This window comes from Girardinichthys multiradiatus, chromosome 12 (assembly GCF_021462225.1).
Source record: "Girardinichthys multiradiatus isolate DD_20200921_A chromosome 12, DD_fGirMul_XY1, whole genome shotgun sequence".
Classification (NCBI taxonomy): Eukaryota; Metazoa; Chordata; class Actinopteri; order Cyprinodontiformes; family Goodeidae; genus Girardinichthys; species Girardinichthys multiradiatus.
Window position 1 is genome coordinate 19,562,923 of NC_061805.1, and position 23,678 is coordinate 19,586,600.

The 23,678-nt window shown below is 39.0% G+C and overlaps 1 protein-coding gene across 1 annotated transcript in view; it reads right to left on the reverse strand.

The window, feature by feature from the left end:
* The window catches only part of tmem8b (transmembrane protein 8B), a 70,900-nt gene extending 47,776 nt beyond the window's left edge, over window positions 1-23,124 (reverse strand). Inside the window, exons 1-6 of the mRNA XM_047382482.1 lie at window positions 21,930-23,124; window positions 14,589-14,778; window positions 13,237-13,444; window positions 9,749-9,882; window positions 7,343-7,611; window positions 3,391-3,773 (exon numbers count right to left, since the gene is read on the reverse strand). Coding sequence (XP_047238438.1) covers window positions 3,391-3,773; window positions 7,343-7,611; window positions 9,749-9,882; window positions 13,237-13,444; window positions 14,589-14,778; window positions 21,930-22,014 — 1,269 coding nt within the window. The 5' untranslated portion in view covers window positions 22,015-23,124. The remainder of the gene's footprint in view (window positions 1-3,390; window positions 3,774-7,342; window positions 7,612-9,748; window positions 9,883-13,236; window positions 13,445-14,588; window positions 14,779-21,929) is intronic.
* Window positions 23,125-23,678: the final 554 nt, after the last annotated feature.

The window sequence follows — 23,678 nt, forward strand, 5'->3', positions numbered from 1 at the left end:
ATGGCTGCGTCGACGACCTCCACATATGGGTCGCACGCTCTACCACTATGAGAGATTGCGCATTTGGTGACTGAGAGGACTTTCTGTTCAAGATGATGGTTAGCTCATCAACCAATGTAGATTTCCTATAGGTCATTCCTGTTGGAACTGTGCATCCGGCCTTGGAGTGTGGCAGGGTGAGGAGCCGTGTGCTGCCCATTCCCATGCAATGCTCTGTTGCTGAGAGCCCTAGACTGTGGTCTTTAGCAACAGAAGCATTGGACAGGGTGCTGCTAGATCAACTGGGACTATACCAGTCAGCCCTGCGTCAAATAATATTAGCTCCATAGGATAGAATTAATATAGGATAGATTTCATTCAATCGATGTGCAAATTATGTCATGTGCAAATGCATCTTACCACTACTGTTGTCTGGTGGCCTGGTTCAACACTCAAGTCATTCATTCTGATGAATAGTCTGGTTCGAAACAGACTACAAGCAGGCATGGTTTTTACTAGGTGTAATCTTGGTGTAGAAATTCATTTAACTGTCTTAATATCAATACCTTTGATGCCCAGGGGGATTAATACTAAAATCCTTTACACCCCCAAACATGATTTTGTCTTCACTACATCATTACAAGTTCAAGTGGTTCAAGGAAATGATATTCCTGTTTTTTGCTGATTAAACTAAGTTTTAGAGCATTCTAACCAGCCCCTAAACACCTCTGTGTTAAACCCAGACATTTGAAATGTCTAAGCCTCACCCTTTTCCCAGCACACTTCTACATTCATGTACAATAATAGTGTTTTATTTACAACAATGGCACTTTTGGACCTTGATGTGTCTTTACATCATGTAGGAGCAACTCAACTTACATTTCATTACATTACTTTCTTCTTTCTGCATTTAAACATGTTTATTCTATTGGGCAGAAAGGAGATTCACTGATCATATTTACCCTTTTCTGCATATTTAAATGGGGTGTGCCAAGGTCACTGGCATTATCCCTGGTTTGTAAAGATAACGTTTTTTTCAAATCACTAATTGAATCAGTTACAAAGGGATGCATCATTCCATTATCTTGTAATCCAGAGCATCACTTTTTTATTTGGAAATGTCATTCCTTGGGTCAAATGTTGCTCTTAAAGTTTTGAGGAATTTCTCATTAGCTTAGAGATTGGAGCTCCTCGTTAACGATTTGGGGTTCCTTCATTTGGAGTCTCTTGAACACAAGGAAAACAAATGTAAAAGAATGCAATTAACTATAGTCCTCACTATACATAACAAATATTCATTAATTGTCTGAGTTTTAACTCTTTTTAAATGTCAGCTTTAGCATTTAAAGTATCCCTGATTTATGAAAAAAATATTGTTTTTTTATCCCTCCCATTCATCCATCAAGTGTCCCTTTTCCATGGGCTCTACTTTGGCCGGCCCCACTCCACTCAGCTCATTTTTTATTATTGGCTTTCCTGGCCAACTACTGGCTTTTTTTGTACCTGCTCAGAAGCGCGTCCTATTGGGGTTGACCAGGGCCGAAATGTGGTGTGAACAGATTGCTGTTCACTGATTGGCTATTTATGTGATCAGCCGTTTCAGTCTGACTGCAATAATCAGTGGCAGCTCCATGGGGCGGGGAGAAATGAGAAGGTGTTCGCCATAGTAGCGGAGAGAATGACAAGCCACAGATTTTATTGCACACCACAGCAGAGCTGGGAAAAGCTCAAATGAATCAAAAAAAGAGCCACTACAAAATTATTAAGGACCACAATGGCCGAAGCGGGTCAAACCAAAACCCGTGGCTGTGGTTCAAAATCTTGGACACCATTTAAGGGAGGGTGGTCTAAACTTCAAAACCTCATAGTTTTAAGAGGAATTTAAAAGCGACAGTGAGGGTTTATTTTACTTTGCACTGCAACATGATGCTTACGGCTGGAGGTGAGGCTTGAAGTGACACCTCCTGCTGTCAATGGAAACATAACAGGTTTCGTGCCGATTAGAGTGAGGTAGAGCAAAGTGGAGCCGTGTGATAATGGAAATGTGAATAGAGTAGAGACAAATACTTTCTTGTCCCTGCAGGGTCATTGGGGGGCTGGCACCCATTTCCAGCAACCATTGGGCGAGAGGCAGGGTACACCCTGGACAGGTTGTTAGTCCTTCACAGGGCAACACAGAGAGCACAGGGCAAACAACCATGCACCCACACACTCAGACCCAGAGGCAATTTAGAGAGACAAATTACCTTACAGTCATGTTTGGTAATTTAAAACTGCATCCAGCCTGGGAAATGGAATATTTTATTGTCATCCACTTGTGGAAAACAATAAAACAATACATTTTAAAGAGATTTGAACATCAGGAGCAAAAAAAGAAATCAAATTACAATAGTAATGTTTTCAAAAAGTGTATCTGGAAAGGAGTCACTAGCACAAGAAGGCATAAAGGACAAAAATTGCTCTAATGGGTTAAAAAGCATGAGAGTGATTTGAGAAACAAATTATGAAAAATTAAAATGAACCTCAAAATACTCAACCTGGCCAAATGTCCTGCTATTTAAACCACTCTGTCGGGGGAGGACTGTGGTCGGACCACAGCGCAGACAAGAGCTCGGTAGCCGCATCTTAGTACTTCCTTGTTTATTCAAAAAAAATCCAAAACGTAACAAAAACACTGCAGGGATGAATCATAAGTACAGTCCAAAACTTATATGAACTCTGCAGGTCACTTAAGGCAAAAACGTAGCAAAAACGTAGCATAGTCTCCAAACGAAGCATAGACAAAGCATAGACATGGTAGGGAACGGGGTAGTAACAGAGCGAACCAGCGAGGAACTAAGCAAACAGAACAACTAATATACACAGAGCACAGAGAGGGGAACAAAAGGCAGGTAATCAAAAAAACAGGGAACAGGTGTGACATGGACGCAGGGAGACAGAGGGAGCGGGTGAACCTAATAAGACTAAGACATGAGGAAAGGGACTGATTAACAAAACAGTGAAACAGACCTAAACGAAAACTACAGACCAAGATAAAACAGAATCAAGAATAAACATGAACTAAAGGAAACTGAGAACTGGAGGTAGCACAACATCCTAAGATCTAAGGACTAGCAAAAGAAACCATAAAGTCCAAAAATGTCACTCCATGACACACTCCATCCAAAGTTATGCAAAAAAACCACAAAATGTCAGGGTACCCAGGAGGTTAGAATAATAATCAAAAAGTGAAATGTTTTTCTCTATCTCTTAACATATTCTGCATCTGAGAGAACAACTGTGACCATATAAAAGAAAAAGTGCAAATTGCACCCACTTGCTAGACTTTGAGGTTGGGAGGCTCCTGTGTGTATCTAGGAGCATACCAATTTAACAATTCAGCAATGTAAAATGTCTTATTTTGTAACTTACCAGGTTTAACTTTAGCTCCATATTAAGGACCCCTCCACTGTCTAAAACAGGCATCAAGTTGATGGCGAACACGGCAGCCCGATCTGGTGGAATGGATATGTTTGGACCAAAGAAGACGTAGAAGTGCACAGAGAAAGTGTCTAGCTCGTTACGCAGGGTTGGGCGGATGGGCCAGCATTTGTTTGTGTCTGCTGTGGGGGCGAGGTAAATGATGCTGTCCTCTGCGGTGTGCAGATGGCTAGCGTTCTGAGAGAGGGAAGGCAGCGCTGCCATCAGGAGCGTGTCAGACAGGGAGAATCCCATCGCTGTTCCAAAAGACTGTGGCATGTTCATGGACGAGCTGGACTGTAATTGCTCCTTCGATGAACTGGGTTTGGAGCAATCTGATCAGGAAAACAGAAAATTTCAACGAAGATACATTATCGTGCTTTGTAAAAACATTCAACTTTTTCAAATCTTTGTCACATTACAACCACTAATTTCAAAAGTTTTATGTGATAGAACACAAAGGAGAGCATAATTGTGAAGAGAAAGGAAACTTGTATATAATTTTCATATTTTTGTTTTACAAATAGCAATCTAAAAAAATTTTTTTTGTCTGTTTTGAAGCCAATCCCCTTTACTCTGATACCCCAAACACTTTAAGCATGCGGAGCATTGTTGAATCCATTATCTAAAGATGGAAAAAATTCAGTGTGCACAGTTGAAGAAGACATAACTCAAAACAGCTATAGTTGTTGAAAAAAGGTGGTTCTGCAAAGTATTCACTAACCATGCATTATTTTCCTTCCACTTTACAATTATGCACCACTTTGTGTTGGTCCACCACATAAAATACAATATATTGCCAAAAGTATTTGTCTACTTTTACATTGTACATGAACTTTGATGACATCCTATTCTTAATCTATAAAAAGGTACAGTTTGTTGATGGATCCACCATTGCCAGCAAAAGCAACCTTAACTATTCTGTAAACATCCTCCGCAATGATTAGGAGTGTGTTCATAGTTAGATGAGAAAACCAGAATTGTAGCCTCTGCTCTAATTCATCCCAAAGGTATTCAAGGTTGAGGTCAGGACTCTGTGCAGGCCAGGCAGGTTTCTCCACACCACAGATTATACACCTGCAGCCATGGAAGTGATTGGAACACTGACATTTGTTAATTTGGTGGTGTGACCCAATACTTTTGGCATTATAATGTATCAATGAAGAACAGTAAAGTAGTGGTTGTAGTGTAAAAATTGTGGAAGAAAATCAAAGTTATGAATGGTTTTCAGATTCCTACATAAGTTCAACCTTGAGAGAAATATTTATTGCCTTTAACTTTTTAACGCCCCTTGCTACATCCTGTGTAATAAAACAATTAATTTAATTTTGTCAAACAAAAATGGAAAAAAAGCCAAAAAACTATTTGTGCTGTGAAAAAACCGAGTCCTCCAAACTATTTCAAACTATTGCCTTTAGCTGGCTTCAAGGGCCACAGACTGCTTCTTAATGAGACATAGATTCACTGTAATTGCAAATAGTATGCTATCTTTCAACACAAAGCAACTCACTGCAAAATGGCCATTGATGACAAATGGCTGAGAAGCATCAAATACCAGCATTTGTCAAAGGATTTTCTAGCTCAGCCTCGTTTGCATGCTGTTGTCTCTGAAGGAGCGTGAAAGATTTTGACGTGCATTAGAACAGCTCAAGCACACCTAAAAATACCAAATAACGCATGCTCCCCACAATGATGAAGACCATTATACAGAGTAGTGGGAGACTGGACAAAGAAATGTTGGAACCATATGTTTCATAACATTAATAATTCAGAGAAGTTTCTTTATTTGGCTTGCATACATAGCATAACACATGAACTCTTTTCGCTGTCCGATCACCCAAGGCGAGACACCTGCAGTGAAAAAGCTCCACACAACAATGATAAATAATAAATCACAACCTACTTTTTCTGCACAGTCTAGCCAGCAACTTTGCTTTTAAACTGGAACGAATTCAAATAAGGTTGCACATTTTGGACGCTCATAACAACAAAAATTAATATTATCAAGCAAAGCGTGGGGAGGTGACAACACCAGATGGTCTCCCTTCTGAACCTGAGGTGTTCTTCAATTCAAATCAGCAAAAGGTCAAGTAAGATCTGGCTGCCAGGCAGTAGGAGAGACAGTGTGTGAATAATTAGTGTCTGTGTTGCCATGGTCACAAAGTGCACGGCACGTCGTGGAACAGAGGGGGAGAATTGCTACATGGAAGCGGACTTCCCACAGATTTGTGAGCCATCCCTTGAAGAAGCTGCACGAACAATATCTTAAACTCCATAACAGCATGTAGTAGCCAGCCGTGGATTCATCATCCTTTTCACGGCCCCTGCTGAATCACCCTACACTGTTCTTGAACAAGCCTCTTTATCGTCTGAAGGAATCTCTCCTTCAGTTTTCCAACTAAAACGTGCCTAAAATCACCCCACAAATTCCTTGCCTCATTGTGCAGAATGAAGCCATCCAAAACACTTCTTAGTAGAAAAACAAAACTATAAATTTCCAAGTTGTAACCAGCAATCTGAGACACTAACTGTACAATTCTAAAAGCAAAATGCTGTTTGATTAAAAATTAAGGATTTTTTTTTTGTTAAAAAAAAATTGTACAAAAGCAACATACCTAATGATATACCTAAAGATTTTAATTCTAGAGATGCACCAGTCAGGTTCTTTTGGTCAATCCCAATTTTCCATTTACAATTTTTTCTTTCTAGGGACATATACAAACTAATTGAATTAGTTTTTCCTAATTTGGGAAACAGTGACAATGGGCAAAATATAACAGTAATAGTATCCTGAAAACATCTTGAAAGAAGTAGTAGAGCAACAAAAGAAAATGATTGCATTTATGTAGCAAAGCACACATTCTCAATCTCTTCCAGATTGTTACTAAACTCATAACAACTGAGTCCATGTAAGACTTATTTTTACGTTTGTTCGGGGTTTTTTTGCATTTATTGAACAGCAAAAATTATCTGATTTGGTTTCAGTATCTGAACTGGAGACTATCAATGAGTTGCTGTTTGATTGACATCAATTTTTTCTAAATGTAACACAAACAATACATTTCAAGGAAGTTAGGACAGGAAACATTTGCCACCGAGTTGAGTAACATTTTACAACTTATCCCACTTCTGGTCACTTCCTTGTGTACGAATGAAGTGACCTGTGTATGTTTTATAACAAAATATACACAGACACACATCTCACACTGGAGCCTTTTTATATGTACACAAGCTTTTTCTGCTCTGTCATTATTTTCTATGTGCAGAGCCTGCTGTGCCTTTTGGAGGACAAGTGAATATTAAGTAAACAGAAAATTTCATCTGGAAGTAACAACTTGTTTTAGTTTATTTGAAAATACAAGAATGTGCACATAATTATATATTTCTGTTTGTCTGATTGCAGAACTCTGAAGCAAATTAATCATAAATTGTGTTCAGTTTACTCAATCTTTTTTGCTAAATATTTTTTTTCCTTAATGATTTTTCTAGATAACTACTTTATACATTTTGAGTAACAATATTTTTTAAGTAATTCTACTCTTGAGTACAGTTTTCTTGTTCTTGTTTTCTTACTTCTAGGTATGAATCCAATAAAAGATTCTTTCATTTCAGTTCACCTTTATGTACCATGATGTACAACAATGAACAGGTTCAGTATGGTGGTTTAGGTAGCGATAGTAGGTGCTCAACCAGACATGTATAGCCTTAGATTCACATATTTCTTTTTAATTTATTTATTGTCATTGTTAATTGATAAAACCAAGAAAATGATCAAATAAATCCTTCTAACTCTTCAAACAGACTCATCTTGTGCTCCACCAATACTGAAAAAATTTGAGGTGGTAAAAAAAGAAGGGGAAAAAAACGTTGCCTATTCATATTTATTTATGCTCATTATGCTCACCTGTGACTTGCACGCCTATGCGAAAGTAGACGTCGGAGTTACTCAGATACCTCTCCACGAGGATGTAGTACCATTGCTCCCAGGCAGGTACGAGGGTGACTAATTCACACAGATCCCACTCCCTGCAGTCAAGGGCACTCGAGTTGTGCACCGGCGGCGCCCGTGCTCTCATCTTCAGCACCACGGGACAGGTGTCGTTGCTTTTGTGTTTGGTGCTGCAGTTTACCAGCTGAACCTTCACCTTCGATATATAATTGGGAATGAAAACCCTGCACAGACACAGTTTATGCGTTATATCAAACAGAAGTGTGGAAAAAAAACATCTACATCTGCTGACAGAACTTAATATAGATCAAGACCAATTAGACAAACGGAGAAGCTATATCACTGTTGCCAGTAGATTAATGATATTATAGCCACCTTTTAACAACCTTATTTTAATCTGAATTATTATTGATCCAAAGAATTATATATATATATATATACACACACACACAGTACAGACCAAAGGTTTGGACACACCTTCTCATTCAAAGAGTTTTCTTTATTTTCATAACTATGAATATTGTAGCTTCACACTGAAGGCATCAAAACTATGAATTAACACATGTGGAATTATATACTGAACAAAAAAGTGTGAAACAACTGAAAATATGTCTTATATTCTAGGTTCTTCAAAGTATCCACCTTTTGCTTTGATTACTGCTCCGCACACTCTTGGCATTCTGTTGATGAGCTTCAAGAGGTAGTCACCTGAAATGGTTTTCCAACAGTCTTGAAGGAGTTCCCAGAGATGCTTAGCACTTGTTGGCCCTTTTGCCTTCACTCTGCGGTCCAGCTCAACCCAAACCATCTCGATTGGGTTCAGGTCCGGTGACTGTGGAGGCCAGGTCATCTGGCGCAGCACCCCATCACTCTCCTTCTTGGTCAAATAGCCCTTACACAGCCTGGAGGTGTGTTTGGGGTCATTGTCCTGTTGAAAAATAAATGATGGTCCAACTAAACGCAAACCGGATGGAATAGCATGCCGCTGCAAGATGCTGTGGTAGCCAAGCTGGTTCAGTATGCCTTCAATTTTGAATAAATCCCCAACAGTGTCACCAGCAAAGCACCCCCACACCATCACACCTCCTCCTCCATGCTTCACGGTGGGAACCAGGCATGTAGAGTCCATCCGTTCACCTCTTCTGCACCACACAAAGACACGGTGGTTGGAACCAAAGATCTCAAACTTGGACTCATCAGACCAAAGCACAGATTTCCACTGGTCTAATGTCCATTCCTTGTGTTCTTTAGCCCAAACAAGCCTCTTCTGCTTGTTGCCTGTCCTCAGCAGTGGTTTCCTAGCAGCTATTTTACCATGAAGGCCTGATTCACACAGTCTCCTCTTAACAGTTGTTCTAGAGATGTGTCTGCTGCTAGAACTCTGTGTGGCATTAACCTGTTCTCTAATCTGAGCTGCTGTTAACCTGCGATTTCTGAGGCTGGTGACTCGGATGAACTTATCATCCGCAGCAGAGGTGACTCTTGGTCTTCCTTTCCTGGGGCGGTCCTCATGTGAGCCAGTTTCTTTGTAGCGCTTGATGGTTTTTGCGACTGCACTTGGGGACACTTTCTAAGTTTTCCCAATTGTTCGGACTGACTGACCTTCATTTCTTAAAGTAATGATGGCCCCTCGTTTTTCTTTACTTAGCTGTTTTTTTCTTGCCATAATACAAATCCTAACAGTCTATTCAGTAGAACTATCAGCTGTGTACTGTCTCCACCTCCTGCACAACACAACTGATGGTCCCAACCCCATTTATAAGGCTTGAAATCCCACTTATTAAACCTGACAGGGCACACCTGTGAAGTGAAAACCATTTCAGGTGACTACCTCTTGAAGTTCATCAACAGAATACCAAGAGTGTGTGGAGCTGTAATCAAAGCAAAAGGTGGCTACTTTGAAGAACCTAGAATATAAGACATATTTTCAGTTGTTTCACACTTTTTTGTTCAGTATATAATTCCACATGTGTTAATTCATAGTTTTGATTTATACAAGCTTTTTGACTATAAAAACGGTGATAATGAGTTCTTTCACAATTGAGCAGTTCTATTAAGGCTTGAAAACCTTAAAAAGGTATTTTTTAAGTCTATAATAATTTTACAATGTAAAATGTAAAAATACATGGACAAATATCCATTGTAAGACAGTAATAACTATATTTACTCTTTAAATAATAATTTATATAATAAGCAAATCATTTTCCTGTTTTACACACCACACCTAAGCCTTTGCTTTCAGTAAAAACAGGATGAAGCAAATTATTGTGAACTTTGATGATTTGCTTGCAGTACTTGAAGCAGGAAAACACAATCCATCCTCACTCCTGCTTTTTTAAGATCACATAAAAAAACACTTACTTGTAAAGTGCTGATCTGTTATGGATTGGGATCATCTGGTCAATGAAGTATCCAGGATAAAGCACTGAAATTCCAATCAGTTTCTGGACAATGAGCTGAGGTTGGAACAGATACTGGCATTCCTCAGACAGACCCTGAAACGACATCACACCAGCAGTTTCAGTCGGTATTTCAAGGGATTTCTCATTAATATTCCTCTAAACCTGGTAAAGAGAAGATTAGGTATCATTCAGAGAGGCCAAAAATTCTCTAATGGACTGTGTGCATTAAGCCTGTCAGCCTCCTGGATTAATATGACTCCTCTCCGCCACACAGCGTAGCATGCACACCCACTATTTCATTTGTGTTGCTCTGAACCATTAATGCTATGAGATGAGCCAAGCAGGGGGAATGACTTAAAAGCCAGGAGACTGTGTGTTGTTTTCACACACAATCCGCTCAGAAATGTGCTTGGAAAAATAAAAGAAGAACCTGAATTCAAAAGGACAGGTGTGAATGCAAAATGAGGTCCAACATCCCCGTCATCTGATCACTAACCCCCTTGTGCATAAGCAACAATTACTGTGGCGTATCATTACTCTAGGAGATGCCAGGGTGACCTCTTGATTTATTACAGCCTGTCCTCTCAACCAGCAGTCTTCTGGAGCAAGCTGGGTTTTAATTAAGACTCATTCAATATGGATTTTTCATGTCAGGTTGTTCTGCTTTGTATTGGGTTTAAAAGCTTTAAATTTGACCATCTACACTGTAACATAGATACAGACAGAGAGTTGTTAATTTTATGCAGAATTTCCAGGGGGGGTCCAAGAAATCCTGCCAAATTGCAATATTTTATTCAGACATGCTCACGGAGGCTGTGTGTTTTTCAGGGTCAACTCTAGGGTATACAGTGAGTTTCCAGTCTGTTTGTCAATGTTACCTTAGCAGTCTCATGCAACAGAGCTGCAATGAATGCAACCTTAAAGATCTTTGTTAAACTCACTGCTCATTTGTGAGTCTGTTGTTTGTGGTGTACTTATGTTGCTTGACTGCTGACAGGACTTCAGAACTGCGATGGCTTAAATACAAAACACCTGTTAATTAATTAGTGTGTGGAAATCTTATACTTCAGCAGCACTTTAAAGATGTTTCTTCCAGTTGGTGGTGTGAACAAATTTTGCACATTATTCCACCACCTAAATATTTATAAGCGGGTCTTCCTGTGTCTTCCTGTTATTAATGGGGCATTAATGTTTCAGGTTTTTACAGGCTTGTTCATCCACTGGAAGACAGGCGGCACACGTCTGATTGCTGATTGAAGTTTTATGATAGAGCCTAAGGATACACCACTCCAGACAGCTTTTTTAAATTGACATATTTTCCTCCAATTGTGGAAGTCTACATGGTTTCTGGGGTTTCTATCATAAAAATTGTAATGCCTATGTCATACCAGTAAGTGGTGATGGAGCAGATATAACTTTAATCAAAGCTCAGAAGAAAAACATAATGAGCATCTATCTGTAAGGCATAGTGATAGGAGCAGTGTTGCCAGGTGTACGATAATTATCGTATTTGTACAATAATTTTGCTCTCTGTACGATGTACGATCAATAATCCTAAAAAAGGCTAAATGTACGATAATTTGACCATTCTGTTAACGTGTGGTTGTAATCAGTTGTCATCAGTCTATTGCCAAAGTCTGTCGGAGTGTTTTTGTGAACCTTGAAGGCATCTGTGTCCGGATTCGGGAACAGATGCTGGAAATTTCAGCCAACCGTGCTTCTCTAAATGTGACCTACGAGTGACGTGTATGCGTTGGCCTCAGAACAACGGCCATGATTGGCTGAATAGTCCACTGCGCCCGCCCATGATTGAGGAAAAGAAAAAAAGAAGAAGCAGAGCCAGGTGTCCATTCCTGACGCCACAAAGCTGCGAGTACCTATTAGACGCTATTCAACACATCAACAGACTTGTTATTTTGGTTATAACGAGTGTACGATAATTTCCCTCAAAATAGGATAATTTTATGTCTCTAATACGATAATCCAACATTTCTCACCTGGTAAAACTGGATAGGAGGTTCTTTTCGTTTTAAAGATTTGTCTCCTTTGGTTTGGCTCCCTTAGAAGAGCTGGTTCTTCGCATTTAGCCTGATTTACCTATTATAAAATAATGTATGTTGGTTTTTATTCAGCCCTTTCAATAAACCATATTTTCTACGCACTTTTATTTAAAAGACATACTAGACTTACTAACCTACACAGTTTACAGCATTTGGGTCTCTGTCACTCTGTGTACCTGGTCTGTACCACCACACTTAAGCATTAACTTCTACAGCTTACATTTTAAGTTTGATGGAAAAAATCACAGCTTTTCAAAATATCCACTTTGGAAAGTATTTTAAAAATCTCAGGTTTTCTTACCTAAAACTCACATGTGGATTCATGATTCAAAACAGCATAACAGCATAAAAAAAAATGTGCTTTTAATCAAACGCTTTTGATCTAAAAATATTATTATGATTAGCAATACACATTTTTGACTTTAAGAAAAATGATGATGTTGATAAATCAGTAATTATATTAATATGAAACAGTTTGTGAAGTCATGTTTAAACAAGTCAAGTAATTCACAGAAACAGTCCTCTGAATTGTCTGATTTCCAACTGCAGGTAACTTCTGTAAGTTGAGGAAACAACAGCTAAAACCCCTTTTATTCTGTCCCTAACATGCAGTCTGCATCCTCCCTGGTCTGCTTGCATTTCTTGTATTTCCTTTTCTAAGCTGAAAGCAACTTGTTTGCTTAAAACTGAAAAGCAGAATTTTTGTATTTTCAAGTATACAGTATAAAACTGGAAGTTTTCCACATTTTTAGTCACAGTGCCTTTCATCCCCAATGCCCCCCCACCCCCCCACCCCAAGAAAACCAATTCCTTTGTACATTTAATGTTGATGGCAACTTCTGATGAAATTTTTGATTGTTGTGTACTCCAGGTGCACTTTTGCCAGCCAGTAAAAACCACAAAAGAAGTACAACAGAGCACTGTGCTGGTCACAAATAAATTGCTGGAATGGAAATCAGCATGCGTTTATGCAGCCAAATAGGAGAACACGATGAGATGAAGTAAAACTCTCTGATACTGTTCTGCTTCTTTTGGCTCTGCACCACGAGCTGGAAAACAAATCCTGATACCCACTGACATTTTTTTTTATCCATAAAAGAGAGTTAAGTAAGCATGAAGAAAATAGCAGTTGATCTCATTAAAATTATGTTACCAGTCACCACTGATGATTAATGAGCAACATAACAGTGATTCAAGCATTTCATTTGCTGCCCTAAAAAGCAAAGACTGTATGGGAGATTTCCACATTTCAGCCACGTTAACTGAAAGGCTGCAGCGATTGCAATATTGGCCTGCCGGGTCAATATCAAGGCAGATTTATTCACAGCATGTGTTTGTCAGTGTAGCTCCGGGTAGTCAGTTAGCTTCGATAAATGCTTGGGCTCACCTTGACTGAGATCTTGCCCTCATCCTTGGGTAAATGTGCGGCTAAGAACCAGTCTCCAGGGAGAGGGCTAGTCACGTTGAACGCTCCGGTTGTTCGGTTTGGAAGAGTCCAGGTCAGGGTCACAGCAAAGGACCCCGGGACGACCGTATCCCGAGGGAATCTGGTATAAAGGGGGTTGATCACCGGTGGGGCTCCTGACCTGAAATATCTATTAATCGCAAAGCTACATTTCAAAATTTTCATTAACAACACAGGGAACAGCCATGTATTAAAAAGTGTGTTTTTTTTTTACTGTCTGTTTTTGCTTTGTTCTCACACAATATATATATATTTTTCAAACAAAGATAACCTGAGTAATTACAAATCACAGTTTTACTGGCAATGAGGCTTTTAGATCAATGTGAAATAATTAGTCCCACTCTTCTTTGCTGAATGGTTTTGCTTCAGCCACATGAACAACCTGTCTAAGGTTGAATCACAGCATTTCAACCTCTTTTAGGTCTAGACTTTAACAAGGCCACTCCAAAACTTTCATTTTGTCTTTAAGGGTGATTCAGATTCAGGACTCGCTTGCTGGTGTGATTTGGATCATTACTGAGCTGCAATAACCATCAGGGTTTTCTGGTAGACCAGAAAATATGGTTCCAATAATTCCAGCAAGTCGTCCAGGTCCTGAAACAGCCCCAGATCCTCACACCTTCAACGTCATTTTTGACTGTTGGGATGATGTTGTTTTCTAAAATGCTGTGTTTAGTAAATTTACACTTACCCACACCTTCCAAAACACAAGTTCAGGTTTTAGAGAGATTGATATATATGATGAAATTGACAGTGGAACAGAAAACATGTTTTATTTTTGCTAATACACAGATTAGCAAGGGAGGCAACTACATTTTCCCATAGGCTAGGTAGGCTTGGATAGCTTTTTTGGCAAATAAAATTTGTTTGTTGATCTCAAGCATCTAAAGGGGACATTGAAGCAAAACAGAACAAAGTCTGAAAGGGGGCAAATTCCTGTTTTATGTTACTGTAGGGCTACTGGATGTGTGAGCACAGATGGTGTCTTTATAAAATATGAATAATTCAAACTGAACATCAATGTCTATCATTTTTAATTAAGGATCACAAGCGCATGCAAGAAATATAAGCTCTCACCATAAACTATAATAGAAATAGATAAGCAACATTAAAGCCTAATGCTAATGTCTGTACAGCAGCTCCTTTATGATTCTGGGCTGCTGGTAACAGTTGACCTTGCTCAGATTTAACCAGTCCCCCGCCCACAGGTAAAAGGCTTATGATTATCCAATCATTCCTCTCAGAACGAAAAGACTCTGAAGTCATCGTCTTACACTGTCACATTGCGGTTTGGGCAGTTGTCCCCGAATGTGCCCCCTTGCTCCTTGAAGGTGATGAGGTTCCAGACGGCCATCATTGTGTCTTCAGGCACATTGAAGTGGAACAGCTCCACACTGGCGAAGGAATTGAAAGCATTCAGCTTACGAGGCGTACGGGTGAAGTAATCAGTCACAAAAAGGCAATCTGGGGTAAACAAAAACAAATAAACAAACATTAGTAACACACAATATTTTTTTGTACTGATTAGATTATATTTAGTTAATTTATATATCTCTTTCCTATTGTTTCTGATTGTTCTAAATTTGGTTTTACCTTTAATTTCTCAATTTCAAGAATTTGGACACAACATGCAAAATGGGACACTGGAACCAAAAAAAAACGGCTTATATTGCATGTCCATTGAAAAGCTTCTGCATCTAGATGCCTTAACGCTTGAAGATTTTTTTACTCAAAAAAAAAAGAAACTACTGTCCGTACTAGCAGTAATAGTGTGTGGATTTCTTGTCAATGAAACAAAGATGAAAATGTTTAGCTATTTTGCACTCGAAGAGTGTTTTAATGTTAGGTACAGCAGAGAAGTACTTTCCAGACTTATGAACCAAAGATCGTAGGTTTGAGATGTTCCTAAATCCTGAAATGGTTACGAGAAAACAGCTGCTCGCCTGAACCTTGCAATCACAATCAGAATAATAATTAAAAGGTTCAACAACTCACACAGTGAGAAACAAGGCTAAATGAGGACATAGGTTCATTTAGTCAACAATAATCATTAAGGAGGATGGTAAGGAGGCAAATTTATTCTTATACTAACTATTTTTTAATCTGATTTTTTTTTTCTTGTTTTTTTGACACCCTAGTTTAAATGTATTTCATTTGGTCCCATTATATTACCGTCCTTTGAAAAAAGAAAATGTAAAAGCAGTGAAACAATAAAGTGTCAAGAAACATGAAATGTTTAAATTATTTTCCAAGCTTCAAAATATCAAAATGTTCCATCATCGTATGCCTACAGTTGAAAGTCTTTTATATGAGATGCAGAAAGTTCTTGAGAAAGTTCGCTTGAGAAAGTTCTCAAGCAACAGGAGTTTTCTTTGCCTACATAGAGAGCTACCCTTGCCAGAACTGATGAGGTGCACCAATGATCAGCTGGATGAAAGAAGGCAACTAGATTTTACCCTCACTTACTAAATATTTCCATTTATGAAAAACACAGATGGCCATACTGTGGGAACTAAAATAAATTTGTAATAAGGTAGTGCTATAGTTAAGACCACCTAACCTGAGACTGAGTCTAGACTAAAAAGCAAATCATTGTGAGGCCACTTTTTACCTTTCTGTAATGACAATACTGTAATTATTGCTGCAAACATTTAAAGAAAATCTGCCTGTGGCAGCAAGCTAACCTAAAAATAGAGCTCCAGACCATGGTTGGACTGGTGCACCTAACTTTTCACTTAGATTAACCCAAGCTTGTGTGCAAGCAGACCCTTAAATACATGCCACTTATCTAATAAATCTGACAATCTAGTTACAAGTTAAACAGACAAACCACACAACTGTGCAGACTGCATACATCCATCTAAATGTTAACTGATAATAAATTTGCAGGCAGAGTGAACGGAAGCGACAGTGGGAGGCGCAGGAAGTAACTCACTTAGCCTTTTCCTTTCTGCCTGTTGTTCAGACAGAAAAAACATCCCATCTCATTTTCTCATCCTCAGCATGTCCGCACACAGGTGGCATTGTTGAAACTTTTAAAATAAAAAACTTTACTTGCTGCATTTGAATATAGCTAGGAGTGCACGGTGGCGCAGTTGGTAGCACTGTTGCCTTACAGCAAGAAGATCCTGGGTTCGACTCCCAGCCAGGGGTCTTTCTGCATGGAGTTGGCATGTGTGCAAGCGTGGGTTCTCACCGGCTTCTCACTCTGGGTTCCTCCCACAGTCCAAAAAAAAAAAAAAACATGACTGTTAGATTAATTGGTCTCTCTAAATTGCCCTTAGGTGTGAATGAGTGTGTGCATGATTCTTTGTCCTGAATGTCTCTGTGTTGCCCTGCAATGGATTGACAACCTGTCCAAGGTGTACCCTGCCTCTCGCCTGTAGACAGCTTCCCCGTGACCCACTATGGAATAAGCGGTATAGAAGATGAATGAATGTCTCAACTAGAACAACTTTATAAGTTAATAAGGTCATGTGTGATAAAACTACAAATGGCAAGTAACAAGAGCCAAGTAGCTGACTCCAGGTTCTACCTATGCAGATGGTCAGACTAATTAACCACTGATTATCTGTTAGTTGTACCCCCATTGTGTTACTCTATAAAGTGCAGAAAGACAAAAAGGGGTAATATTCTACAGGATAAGCATAAGTCATATTGTACAAAAGACATATTTATAGAGATTTAATATTTATTTCAATACCTTATTTTGTTTTGTTTAGCTTGTACACTTCCAACAAGTAGGTTCTTTTTCATTGTAAAGTATCTCTTCCTGAGAAGAAGATACAGCATGAGCATTTAAATTGCTACATTGTTCGGGTTCCTCCCTCTCTGCTGTGCTTCAGCTCTGCCTCCAACACCCCTTTCACTCAGGGGAGGCTGTCAGGAATGCACAGGGAGCTTTAGTAGGTGAAGAGAATGACCCAATTAGGAGACTCTTTTTTTGTTCATTTCTACTCAGCCTAGGTAAATTCTTGCTAAGCACATTTGCTACAGTTCTAGGAGCCAGACGAAATTGGTCCTAACACAGTATTATTACTATAAGAGCACAATGACAGTTTCAGTTTTTTCTGGGGGTTTTTTTTGTTTATTTACCATGACAATGATCATACTTGGCATAAATGCCATTAGAATTTGAGCGAAATCTGATATTTGGAAATTTCTTGAAAAACATTATTTTTAAACTTGCCTGAGTGTACAGATAATGGCAACAAAATGCCGTTACTTTCCTTTGAAAAGGGGAATGATCTTGTGGCATTAGGTTTAAGGGAATTTGACCCGATTTAATGGGGATAGTGGATATTTAAATAGGATTTATTGACAACTCTTTCTGTACTTACCAGAAGTTTTAAGACTGAATGACTCTGGTCAGTCTGTGAGACTGATTTTGACACTTTTGGCTTTGTGACAAACTAAGATCCAAAAATGCAGTTGCATAATGTGTCAGAACTGCAGGTGAATCTCAATAAATAGATTTTTTTCCCCCAATTGATTCAATTCAAAGAGTTAAATCTATTCACAGTTAAGCCCAAAATTATTCATACCTCTGGCAGATGTGTATTTAAGTCATCCTTTAATTGTAAGTATAATAATAATGTTTTGAAGTGGTTTAGCCTAAGTCCTGATGTGAATATGACAGAGAACCTATGGAGAGCGTTAAAGATTAGGGTGATAGAAAGAAGGCCTTCCAACCTCAAACACTTGGAGCTCATCACATCACAAGATGAATCGTCAAAATACAGTCGAAACATGCAAAACGCTGTAATTAGCTGTAGGCCATGATCATCAAAATGAACAGACATAAACACTTAAAATATATCACTCTGAGTGTGATGTATTTAGAAAACAAGTTTCGCTTTTTCAACAGAATTAGTGAAATACATTAACTTTTAATGATATTCTAATTGATGGAGATATACATGCATAATCCTCAAAAACACAACTGTGACATATGTTGTCTCTCCCACATAAGTATAAAACAACAAGCTCCTCCTTGAACCTAAAAACTTATTTCAGCAAGTTAAATCAGCCAAGATTTGTGATCACGGATTTGAACGGCCCTTAAAACAGCAGATGAATATGCTTAACTAGCATCCTGCAAATGGCAAATCCTAGGATTACATCCACAGAAGCTTCTGCACATAAAAAGCACAACATGCGGCAGTTGTAATCTGCCACGTTACCTACATGAACCGGACTCACGCCGAACACACCCTGCAGATGGGCAAACTCTACGGTTAACTACATGTGAGTCAGTTAATTGCCACACTAGCACATAAAGCATATGTGTTATCATAAACATACACAGCAGCACAGGTAGCAGATTTCCATGGGAACGACGAGGAGGCATCTTGATTTCTCATCTGTGGTGAATGTTTTCCATTTAAAACATCTTCTCTTTGCGTTTGCGCATGTCTCTTCATACACCCTGCGCTTGCAATACCTGTGGCAACATCTCTCCACCTTTGACAACTGCACAGTGCAATTCATAGAAAAATTCAGATTTTACATGTTTTAGGGATGGAATGAAAAAAGAAACCCTGTTTGCTTTAGTCAAGGTAATACAGTAACCAAGCTCAATGTACTAATGTTCGCATTTGTGGCTAGATATTTTTACAAGTGTTCCTTTGTCCTTTATTGTGTAAGAAGATAGTGAAGAAAAGTGACCCTGTATGCTAAACAGAAGCCGATGTGTAGATGCATAAAGTAAAAGGTTTCCCTGAATGTGCTGTGTTATCTGTAAAAAAAGAAAATAAAAATGGCCTTTCTCTGCTTTTCCCACCCTCTCGCTCTACAACCAATTCTCAAAGCATTCGCTGATTCTCACCTGCAGTAACCGAAGGCAACCTTGAATACTAAAGATGCAGAATAAGGAAGCGGTAGAGCAATCTTTGTCTCAAACGCTAAAGCCTAATCCCAAATAAAGCTCCAAAATGTATACTTTTCACTCATGCCAGCCTTTTCTGGACATTCTGCATTAAGTGTGAGATTCTCCACAGTCAAATTGCATTTTGATTTCATGGGGAAAAAAATGTCTGGGTTAAAGACAAAAGTGCAAAAGGAATACACTACTTAATTACAGACATACAGAAAAGGTTTCTGTATGTCATCACAAATAAAACATCTACAAGTAAAAAACAATTCTGTGGCAGTGATCAAAAATGTAATAGAAATATGTTTGAAAGAAGAATGTCGCCAATCGTGCCACATCTTGAACAAATCTGGTGATGGACAATGATAACACACCCGAAAAGAGACTTTTAAATGAAAACAACTAACTCATCACCAACTCAAGCAAGTCTCCCATCCATCAGAGATAGCACAAACTGAGAATAAAACTTAAAAAAATGTCCTACAAAAGTATTCATACCATTTAAACTTGTTCACTTTTGGTCATATTACAGTCACTAAATTCAAAGTATTTTATTGGGACTTTATGTGATAAGCCAACAATTTAATAAGAACAACAGGGCTGTACACTTAGAGAGGACGGGGAAGGAGAGAATTAAGCAGAGAAGCAGCCAAAGGCTGTTTGTAACTCAGGAGGAGCTGTACATACAGACAGCTCAGGAGAAATAATCTGTCAACAGTGCATTTCACAGATCTGACTTTAAAGAGTGGTAAGCAAAAGGACATTGATGAAGGAAAACCATAAGACAGAGGATTGCCCTGAGCTAAACAGAGGGCTGTCCTGGAAGAAAACCTGTTAGAGGATGCAACCTTCTAGCAGGACAACAACCCAAATGACACAACCAGATTTACAATCAAATGGTTCAGATCAAAGCACATTCACAGGTTAGAATTAAGAATATTTGGCATGACTTGAAAATTTATGTTCACAGGCACTGTCCATCCAATCTGACTGCGTGTAAGCAAAAACAAATGATGTTATTTTGGATGCTGCAGTAAAAATCTAAAAATGAAGATGGAAATTTATTTCTGCAGCTCAGATGTGTGCCTATATGTCTAGCCACCAGCATATTTACAGTCTGTCTATGTGAAGTTATCACAAGGGAATTATATCTCAGTAAATATTAAGTAATTTGAGACATTACATATGCAGCAGCGGCAACCTTCTGTTAAACTTGGCCTATCAAGACATAGCGAAGTGAAAACAAAAACACATACAAATTTTATTTTGAAATAATAAGTTGAGATTTCTATTTTGAATATATTCCAAGTGAAAACAGATTTGGAAAATTCTAATCCAAACAAACAGTGCAAGCCTCAGTGACACTGAGGAACCATTTAACGCAGAGCTGTAAATATGCCAAAAACATCTCCATATGCTGGTTTTGTTTGCCAGCTTAATGAAGGCATCTCATCAGAAGATAAAAGCATCCAAGCATTCAGAGGCTTTCTTGCGGCATGCTTCTGAATTTTGCTAATCTTTTCAAGGAGCACCTCCCTACCACTGTTTTTTACTCTGGAAGAGTGGCTTAATACAGACATAATCCAGCTTTTTGTCATCTCAACATGAGATTTATGTATATATACCTCACACAGCTGTCTGCAAACTTTAATATTTCAACAGCTGAATATAAAAAAGGCTACTTTTATGGATTTTAAGCTTGTGTGTGTGTGTGTGTGTGTGTGTGTGTGTGTGTGTGTGTGTGTGTGTGTGTGTGTGTATCTGAGGGGGTGGGGGGTGGTTTTGTAAATGTGGACTTCACCCTGCTGCTCACACCCACCAAGAGCAATCAGCTTGAAGATAACTCACAGTCGAAATGATTTCTAGACCTTCTGCTCCAAAAGCCGACATTCACATTTAGACTGCAGACACAAGTAATTCTACCCTATTTATTACTTATAAACTTAGGAAAAATGAGAATGAAGAGGCTGTTTTCAACTTTCTGTCTTCAGCAAAGTTAGAAGAAACTGATGGAGCAAAACAGCAACAAGTCTGAAACACTCTCAGACAGATGCCAAAAAAAGTACAGTTTGTCCTGTATTTTGTTGTTGTCCCAGAATCCAGAACAGAGGTTTTAATGTGTTTTGCAATTACATGTTGGTGGCTGAGCATCCAAAGAACAATAAAAGCATTTATAGTTAGACAATTAACTAACTCATTATATTCTATAGCGATTTTTGCTTGTACTGGGAGATAAAGTGAAAGACTAATTAGAAAAGTCCCACTTTATTCTGTTAAGTTGGGAAATTTTGGGAAATTATTAGTTTGGAAAAAAAATAAATTATGGTAACGGTCAAATTTGCATCATATTAGGCTATTTTGCACTGTATAATAAACAAATGAAAAACACAATGAAAGTTAACAACAGAGACGTCCAGTCAGAAGCGTTTCCCAGCGTGTCAGTTTCATAACGAATACATTTTTAGTAGCGTTTGCCAGAGTGAACCATAACTGGCAGCTATCTTTTCCTCACCCATGTTAATGAAAACTATTTTATTATGAGCGACCAGCTGTAAAGGCAGCGGCTAAGGATGGATGCTCAGTGGACTAAACCAGAACCGGGATGCGGCGCTCCTGTCGCAGCCGCCGCTTGCTGCTGGTCCTGCTGCTCCTGCTCGGAGGATTTCAGCACCACCAACAAAAGGAACAGCTCCGCGAATCAAAGCGGGAGCAGCAGCCCACACAAACAAACACATCCACTCACCTCCAACAGCGCAGAAAAAGGTGTAAATTAGCAAGAGGAGCCTCGGAGGGCTACATCCCGAGCCCCGACGCTCCAGCTGCAACATCGTTAAATGCCGAACGCGTTATGAGGGGGGCTCCAGCCCGGCTGCAGGTCTCAGGCGCTCTGCTGGTCTACATTTTTTCTGATTATCTGCCAGCGACCAGCTGTTTGTGCATGACGTCATTCCGACGACGACGAGGACGGCGCCTCCTCTTTCGCTTTGATTTGACAACCTCAATATGTCGAGCGATTTCATTGGATTGACGGCGTGTCTGTCCGCCGCACGCTGCGGACGTGGACTGCAGCACACGGTTTGTCACCGCCGGAGCGTCCGCCGGGACACCGCACACAGGAGACAAGAGGTGATTACAGAGGCTGCAGCCTTCCCCACAAGGACGGGATGCAGCCTCTTCCTCAGGGACTCGACACAGAAAGTTAACGGAGATAGCGGACATGTCCTTGCAAAGCCCTGTAATGGTGTAAACATTTCTGTCTCGGTGATTTAGCCTCAACTTTACGGTCTTGTTTTATTATGTTTTTTTCCCCGTGTGATTGGAAAATGTCTGTAAAGTTGTTTTTTAGCGATCGTTCATACAATCTTATTAGTAAGTTTTTGGGTAAACTAAATAACAAAACCTCTTATGATGTAACATTAAAAACTAAAATGTATTGTAGTATTATTTTTTTACTTGTGTTTGGCCAGTAAACACTGCTTTGCCAAAGGGCTTTGAAAAAACAATTTTTTTTGTACTTTCACAAACAAAATCAAGGTCTCATAAATCTGAAATGTTAAAGACTCTCTGTCTCAATATAGAGTAACGCAGTTGAAGGGACTAGAGTTGCTAAATTGGAGCGTGGAAGAAAGAAAGAAAGAAAGAAAGAAAGAAAGAAAGAAATTCTTTGTCATTAGAACATTTGAACAAACTCAGCGCTTTGTGTTTTATGTAAAGGATTATTGCCATTGTTATAGGTGACCTATTATACTTCCTTTTAAACATTTAGGATAGGTCTATGGCAGGGGTCCCTAACTAAAATAGCAGGAGGTCCACTACCCCCATTATCTAAACACTTTGGGGCCCGAACATTTTAAATCAACTGACAAAAATATTTTCTTTCATTTTTATTTAACATTTAATTAACACTAGAGTTTTTGTTTTTTGTCTGATCAATTATTATTGTATAAATATTAAACACACTTTGAATGGCACCGGCAAGTTGGGTCTGTGTGACTTGGTATTATTCTGCTCTCCTTGTTGTGCTTGTGGCAGGCATGGTAGTTTGCTTGACCTTTTCCTTAAGTTGCTGTCCTTTTCCATCTAAACGTGTTTCTGCCACAGCTTCCATAAACTCTGATCATTTCCCAATCAGTGATTCAGGCAATCAGGCTTTTTGTGTTTTCTTAAAATCCACTGTACTCACAGTGAACACTCGTATGCTCACTCATACTGTCCCCTCAGTTCATTTATTCTCCTTGTCCGACCGTCAGACCCAGGCGGATGGGTTTGGTTGTTCCTATGTTTCATATAGTCTCTTTTTAGATTTCCACTCTTTATGAGTCCAACTGATTCAGAACATATAAGGCAGACTGACCTTCCACACTACGGAAGTTAAAAGAAAAGCGTATGCTTCTGTCCATTCATCTTTAAATGTGTGATTTTCATAAACCACTTTACGTATTTTTGAACAAAGCCATCTTCTTTTACTCACTTATCTGTGCAACACCAAGTC